Here is an 8,436-nt window from a genome sequence, read left to right as displayed (position 1 = left end):
CTCTTGAACATAAGAACATAAGAATTAGGAACAGGAGTAGGCCATCTAGCCCCTCGAGCCTGCTCCGCCATTCAACAAGATCATGGCTGATCTGGCTATGGACTCAGCTCCACTTACCCACCCGCTCCCCGTAACCCTTAATTCCCTTATTGGTTAAAAATCTATCTATCTGTGATTTGAATACATTCAATGAGCTAGCCTCAACTGCTTCCTTGGGCAGAGAATTCCACAGATTCACAACCCTCTGGGAGACGAAATTCCTTTTCAACTTGGTTTTAAATTGGCTCCCCCATATTTTGAGGCTGTGCCCCCGAGTTCTAGTCTCCCCGACCAGTGGAAACAACCTCTCTGCCTCTATCTTGTCTATCCCTTTCATTATTTTAAATGTTTCTATAAGATCACCCCTCATCCTTCTGAACTCCAACGAGTAAAGACCCAGTCTACTCAATCTATCATCATAAGGTAACCCCCTCATCTCTGGAATCAGCCTAGTGAATCGTCTCTGTACCCCCTCCAAAGCCAGTATATCCTTCCTTAAGTAAGGTGACCAAAACTGCATGCAGTACGCCAGGTGCGGCCTCACCAATACCCTATACAGTTGCAGCAGGACCTCCCTGCTTTTGTACTCCATCCCTCTCGCAATGAAGGCCAACATTCCATTCGCCTTCCTGATTACCTGCTGCACCTGCAAACTAACTTTTTGGGATTCATGCACAAGGACCCCCAGGTCCCTCTGCACCGCAGCATGTTGTAATTTCTCCCAATTCAAATAATATTCCCTTTTACTGTTTTTTTTTCCAAGGTGGATGACCTCACATTTTCCGACATTGTATTCCATCTGCCAAACCTTAGCCCATTCGCTTAACCTATCTAAATCTCTTTGCTGCCTCTCTGTGTCCTCTACACAACCCGCTTTCCCACTAATCTTTGTGTCATCTGCAAATTTTGTTACACTACACTCTGTCCCCTCTTCCAGGTCATCTATGTATATTGTAAACAGTTGTGGTCCCAGCACCGATCCCTGTGGCACACCACTAACCACCGATTTCCAACCCGAAAAGGACCCATTTATCCCGACTCTCTGCTTTCTGTTAGCCAGCCAATTCTCTATCCACGCTAATACATTTCCTCTGACTCCGCGTACCTTTATCTTCTGCAGTAACCTTTTGTGTGGCACCTTATCGAATGCCTTTTGGAAATCTAAATACATCCACCATGCTCGTTATATCTTCAAAGAATTCCAGTAAATTAGTTAAACATGATTTCCCCTTCATGAATCCATGTTGCGTCTGCTTGATTGCACTGTTCCTATCTAGATGCCCCGCTATTTCTTCCTTAATGATAGCTTCAAGCATTTTCCCTACTACAGATGTTAAACTAACCGGCCTATAGTTACCTGCCTTTTGTCTGCCCCCTTTTTTAAACAGAGGCATTACATTAGCTGCTTTCCAATCCGCTGGTACCTCCCCAGAGTCCAGAGAATTTTGGTAGATTATAACGAATGCATCTGCTATAATTTCCGCCATCTCTTTTAATACCCTGGGATGCATTTCATCAGGACATACAACGGGCAGCCAATCCAATACCGCCCGCTTCGTGCCACCGCCTGAGATGAATTGCCGAGTCTTGTTCATTCACTAGTCTGAAACTGGACTATTTGTTTCCAAGTGCTCTGACTTCCTCTTCTTGTCTACTCACCTTGCAGGTTCTGGTTGGGCCCTGAGTATCTGCAACATGCGAACCCCACTGCCAATGATCATTGGGATTGTCAGTGCTCCTGTCGGGCTGGTCTTAGTGTTTGTGGCAGTGTTGACTCCGCAGTGGCGACAGGGGCCCATTAACCTGGGGAAGAACACAGCCATGAAGTCTGACGGACTGTGGGAGTCATGTCTGGAACTGCAGGACACCAAACAGTGTTGGCCAGTGACCACAGTGTACCAGAGGGATGAGATCGTGCAGTGGTCCAGGGCTCTCATGCTGAGCTCCCTCCTGGTGTGTGGGATGGGGATCATCGTGGCCAGTGTTGGGATACGCTGCTGGATGGACTTTCCTCTTCGGAATATAGCCGGGGCCAGTGGAGTCGTCATTATCCTGGCCGGATCTCTGTGCATCACCCCACTCACTCTCTATATGGCCTCCATGCAGAAAATCAGCCCTGACACCTATACCCAGTACCAGAGTGGGAACTCGCTGTACTATGGCTGGGCGGGAAGCTGCATCGAGATCTTCGGAGGAATAGCCCTCGCCCTGAGCTTCACCTGTGCGACGTGTGAGAGGTGCAGAGAATCAGGACAAAACGCAAAAAGACCCAATGAGGTTGATTACTAGATCATGTCACTGGGGGACCAGCCCATATTCATTTCTAACATGCTACTTTACACTAAGGATATGTTAAATGTTAATGTGACTGTGCGTGACATCCTCATTTAGTCGATAGCATGTGTCCGAGCCAGGTATTTACTCATTGTGACTAATACAGTTGCCAACCCTCCAGGATTGTCCTGGAGTCTCCAGGAATTGAAGATTGATCTCCAGGACACTGGTGGGAGCAACACCCAGGAGAAACATCACTGGGGCATATTTTTTTTTTCTTTCAACACTTCCGTTTTTAGTTATAAAATAGATGGAGAGGGAAAGAAAAGACTGATTGGATGATTCTTGACTGCAAGTCAATCAGGTAATGATGCAGTGTGAGGAAGGTGTGTGGGGGCGGAGCAGGCAGGGGGAGGAGGTCATGTGATGAAACCTCCAGGAATAGCCAATCCTGCTGATGCTCATTGTCTGAACTCACGCTTGGCCAATTGGGTGAAGTAACAGTGACACCCAGTGCCATAGGTCTGTATCCCAGTGAGAGTCGGCACCTTCAGCTATAGGGGCCGGTACCAGAGGGCACCCAGTGCCCATGGGTCTGTACCCCAGTGAGAGTCAGCACCTTCAGCTGTAGGGGGCAGGTACCAGAGGGCACCCAGTGCCCATGGGTCTGTACCTCAGTGAGGGTCAGCACCTTCAGCTGTAGGGGGCCAGAACCAGAGGGCACCCAGTGTCATGGGTCTATACCTCAGTGAGGGTCAGCACCTTCAGAGGAAGAAAGGAGAAAATGGATAAACGAGATCAGAGATGCAGATTTATTTCATTTGCACCACACCACTCATCGCCACACCTGTCCGACACAGATAAGGGGTGGGATATTGTTCATGATGTTGTGCCCACGATGGGGATGGAGGGTGAGGGAAACTCCTAGTTCCTCTGATCAGTGAAGGGAATGTTCCCGCTTCTCCTGAGCCGGGACCATCGGGTGGAGTGGGGACCCTTTAACCGACAGCAGACACTTTCAGCTGTTCATTGCTCCTCAATGAGTGGTGAAAGAAAAATCCTTTTGTTCTCCAAGCCGAGCCTCTGATCTGTGCTTTGGTGGGAAGGGAAAATGTCAGTATTGGCTGTAGAAAGCAGAGTGTCCTCCCCTCCAGGAGCTGGCTGTTCCTTGGCATGTACTCCCTGCCCACCCTCCCCACCATGGGTGGACAATACTACTTTTACAAAGGACACTTACCTTTCAGTTTCATGTTGGCTTCAATCCATCCTCTCCATTTACTGTTGGACTCCCATTAATGGAACTGACCTTCAGCCCAAACTCGAATAAAGATTCCTACAGCTCCAGGCTAGGCTATTGCTCACATCATAAAGCAAACAGATCATAATGTTCCCAGTACCAGTCATTAAAATAAAACTCCTGCTATGAGCACCGGTGGCAGCACACAGCGAGTCTGTTATCTGTCAACGTTTGTGAAAACTCCCGCTGGAACAAACCGCACACGAAATCAAAAGTTGTGAAAAAGTGGAACAGAGAAGGCCCAAGGGAGATCGAAGCGAGGTTTTCAAATTTCGGAAAGGTTTTCAGAGGGTGAATGGTAAAAGAACATTTTGTGTATCAGTAAAAGTGCCACAGACTGGGAATTATCACTCGAACACAGGGAAAGTTAGAAGAAATATTTTCACATAGTGGGCTACTGGAACAAGGAATTGCTTTATCACGAGGGGCTATCGGGACACAGGCTGGAGACAGTGTTTCCACTCGTTTTAAAGTTGGGTACACGGTTCCTTTAACCGGCTGTGCAGACCATTCACAGTTTCGCGATTGTGCGAAATGTAACATTGGAGAAGTTGGTCCCGGGACCGGCAAACAGCTCAGAGGGAACGTTAATACAAAAGCAAAATACTGCGGATGCTGGAATCTGAAATAAAAATGCTGGAAATCTCAGCGGGTCAGGCAGCGTCTGTGGAGAGATAAACAGTTAACGCGGGTCGGCGACCAAGAGGGAATGTTGACTAGCAAACCATTTAAAGGGGAATTGGATAAATGTTTGAAAAGGAAGAATATTCAAGGACACAAGGAAAGGGAATTGGAGTCCAGGGCTCCAGTTAGAGAGCTAGCACTGGCACAGTGCGAAGGTCCGAATAAACTCCTTCAATACTCACTCCAGCCCGCGTGTTATCCCGTGTCTAACTCACTCCAGCCTGAGAGCTCTTTACATTTCCGCTGATTTCACTTTGTTTGCATGAACAGAAAGTAAAACTGTTTTGAGCGGCCCATTTGATGTTTTTGGAGTTCATAGTTCCAGGGGCCGGTTAGGTTGGTTTATTATTTCTACCCGAGCACTGGTAAAACGTCACATGAATACGGCACCATGTCGGAGCTGCAATCTCAGCACACGCACTCTGACACATTGCCATCACACTACATATGACGCTGTCTCGGTGCCAGGACTCACTCGAGCTCCGCCATCATTTACTCTGCACCGTGACCAACTATCCTGACTCAGAATTAGTGGGTCATGAAATTCCGTCTCTCGCAAAAAGGCTGAGCTGAGAATTCAGGTTGTTAAAAAGCAGCATTCAGGCCTTTATGTGTGCATGTGCTGGGAGTAGAGATGCGTCACAAGAACCTACGATTCCTGAGGCTAATCACACAATTCAACAAACAGGATTAATAAACAATCTCCTAATAAAGGATCCCCTTGGAATGAGTGATCATAGCATGATTGAATTTCAAATTCAGATGGAGGGTGAGAAAGTTGGATCTCTAACCAGTGTACTAAGCTTAAATAAAGGAGACTATGAAGGTATGAGGGCAGAGTTGGCTAAAGTGGACTGGAAAAATAGATTAAAGTGTAGGACGGTTGATGAACAGTGGTGTACATTTAAGGAGATATTTCACAACTCTCAAGAAAAATATATTCCAGTGAGGAGAAAGGAAGTAAGAGAAAAGATAGCTATCCGGGCTAACTAAAGAAATAAAGGACAGTATCCAATTAAAAACAAGGGCATACAAAGTGGCCAAAACTAGTGGGAGGACAAAAGAATGGGAAGCTTTTAAATGCCAGCAAAGAATGACTAAAAAAATGATTAAGAAAGGAAAGATAGACTATGAAAGTAAACTAGCACAAAATATAAAAACAGATAGCAAGAGTTTCTATAGGTATATAAAAAGGAAAAGAGTGGCTAAAGTAAATGTTGGTCCCTTAGAGGACGAGACTGGGGAATTAGTAATGGGCACATGGAGATGGTAGAAACTCTGAACAAATATTTTGTATCAGTCTTTACGGTAGAGGACACTAACAATACTCCAACAGTGGATAGTCAAGGGCTATAGGGGGGGAGGAACTTAACACAATCACTAAGGAGGTGGTACTCAGTAAGACAATGGGAATAAAGGCAGATAAATCCTCTGGACCTGATGGCTTGCATCCTAGGGTCTTAAGAGAAGTAGCGGCAGGTTTTGTAGATGCATTGGTTGTATTTAGCAAAATTCCCTGGATTCTGGGGAGGTCCCAGCACATTGGAAAACTGCAAATGTAATGCCCCTATTTAAAAAAGGAGGCAGACAAAAAGCAGGAAACTATAGACTAGTTAGCCTAACATCTGTGGTTGGGAAAATGTTGGAGTCCATTATTAAAGAAGCAGTAGCAGGACAATTGGAAAAGCAAAATTCGGTCAGGCAGATTCAGCGTGGATTTATGAAGGGGAAGTCATGTTTGACAAATTTGCTGGAATTCTTTGCGGATGTAACAAATAGGGTGGATAAAGGGGAACCAGTGGAATGTGGTGTATTTGGACTTCCTGAAGGCATTTGACAAGGTGCCACATAAAAGGTTACTGCACAAGATAAAGGTTCACTAGGTTTGGGGTAATATATTGGCATGGATAGAGGATTGGCTAACTAACAGAAAACAGAGAGTCAGGATAAATGGTTCATTCTCGGGTTGGCAATCAGTAACTAGTGGGGTGCCACAGGGATCAGTGCTGGGACCCCAACTATTTACAATCTATATTAACGACTTGGAAGAAGGGACTGAGTGTAACATAGCCAAGTTTGCTGACGATACAAAGATGGGAGGAAAAGCAATGTGTCAGGTGAACAGAAAAAATCTGCAAAAGGACATAGGCAGGCTAAGTGAGTGGGCAAAAATTTGGCAGATGGAGTATAATGTTGGAAAGTGTGAGAAGGTTATGGGGAGCGGGCAGGGAAGTGGACTTGAGTCCATGATTGGATCAGCCATGATTGTATTAAATGACGGAGCAGGCTCGAGGGGCCGGATGGCCTACTCCTGCTCCTATTTCTTATGTTCTTATGTTGAACAGACTGGGGCTCCTTTCTCTGGAAAAGAGAAGGCTGAGGGGTGAACTGATAGAAGCCTTTAAAATGATGAAAAGGTTTGATAGAGTAGGCTTAGAGAAGACATATCCACTTGCAGGGGAGACCAAATCTAGGAGCCACAAATATGATAGTCATTGATAAATCCAATCGGGAATTTTGGAGAAACATCTTTACCCAGAGAGTGGTTCAAATGTGGAACTCGCTACCACAGTGAGTAGTTGAGGTGAAGATGCATATAAGGGGACGTTAGACAGAAACTTTGGCAGCAAAAAAATCAAAGAGCAAGTTATTATTTAAATGGAGAAAGATTGCAAAGTGCTGCAGTACAGCGGGACCTTGGGGTACTTGTGCATGAAACACAAAAGGATAGTATGTAGGTACAACAAGTGTGCAGGATCAGGAAGGCCAATGGAATCTTGGCCTTTATTGCAAAGGGAATGGAGTATAAAAGCAGAGAAGTCTTACTGCAGTTATGCAGGATATTGATGAGGCCACACCTGGAATACTGCGTGCAATTTTGGTTTCCAGATTTATGAAAGGATATACTTGCTTTGGACGTAGTTCAGAGAAGGTTCACTAGGTTAATTCCGGAGATGAGGGGGTTGACCTATGAGGAAAGGTTGAGTAGGTTGGGCTCTACTCATTGGAATTACGAAGGATGAGAGGTGATCTTATCGAAACATATAAGATTATGAGGGGGCTTGACAGGGTGGATGCAGCGAGGATGTTTCCACTGATGGGGGAGACTAGAACCAGAGGGCATAATCTTAGAATAAGGGGCCGCCCATTTAAAACTGAGATGAGGAGAAATTTCTTCTCTCAGAGGATTGTGAATCTGTAGAATTCACTGCCTCAGAGAGCTGTGGAAGCTGAGACATTAAATAAATTTAAGACAGAAATAGACAGTTTTTTAAACAATAAGGGAATAAGGGGTTATGGGGAGTGGGCAGGGAAGTGGACCCGAGTCCATGATCGGATCATCCATGATCGTATTAAATGGCGGAGCAAGCTCGAGGGGCCGGATGGCCTCCTCCTGCTCCTATTTCTTATGTTCTTATGTTGAACTGGTTGGGGCTCTTTTTTCTGGAAAAGAGAAGGCTGAGGGGTGACCTGATAGAGGCCTTTAAAATGATGAAAAGGTTTGACAGAGTAGACTTAGAGAAGACATATCCACTTGCAGGGGAGACCAAATCTAGGAGCCACAAATATAAGATAGTCACTGATAAATCCAATCGGGAATTTTGGAGAAACATCTTTACCCAGAGATTGGTTCAAATGTGGAACTCGCTACCACAGGGAGTAGTTGAGGTGAAGATGCATTTAAGGGGACGTTAGATAGATCTCCGGGAGGGCGCTGAGCACCTTGAGCCTCATTGCCGAGAGCATGCAGAAAGCAAGCGCAGGCAGCGGAAGGAGCGTGTGGCAAACCAGTCTCCCCACCCACCCTTTCCTTCAACCACTGTCTGTCCCACCTATGACAGAGACTGTAATTCCCGCATTGGACTGTTCAGTCACCCAAGAACTCACTTTTAGAGTGGAAGCAAGTCTTCCTCGATTTCCAGGGACTGCCTATGATGATGATGATGAAATAGACACATGAGAGAGAAAGGAATAGAAGGATATACAGATGGGATTAGATGAAGAAGGGTGGGAAGAGGCTGGTGTGGAACATAGACACTGGTTAGAATGGCCTGTTTCTGTGCATAAATACTATGTAATACACCAGTTCTGCAGCATAGTGCAATGAAGTTAATAATTTAACCCCTTTACTGCCTGCAATG

The 8,436-nt window shown here is 45.7% G+C and overlaps 1 protein-coding gene across 1 annotated transcript; it reads left to right on the top strand.

Moving 5' to 3' along the window:
- The first annotated feature begins 1,734 nt into the window (after nucleotides 1-1,734).
- On the top strand, nucleotides 1,735-2,328 carry LOC139279325 (claudin-23-like). The gene has a single exon (XM_070898446.1). The coding sequence runs from the start codon at nucleotides 1,735-1,737 to the stop codon at nucleotides 2,326-2,328; it is 594 nt and encodes a 197-aa protein (XP_070754547.1).
- Nucleotides 2,329-8,436: the final 6,108 nt, after the last annotated feature.

The sequence above is a fragment of the Pristiophorus japonicus genome, chromosome 14 (genome assembly GCF_044704955.1).
Source record: "Pristiophorus japonicus isolate sPriJap1 chromosome 14, sPriJap1.hap1, whole genome shotgun sequence".
Taxonomy (NCBI): Eukaryota; Metazoa; Chordata; class Chondrichthyes; family Pristiophoridae; genus Pristiophorus; species Pristiophorus japonicus.
This window is presented reverse-complemented; position numbering and strand designations above follow the sequence as displayed.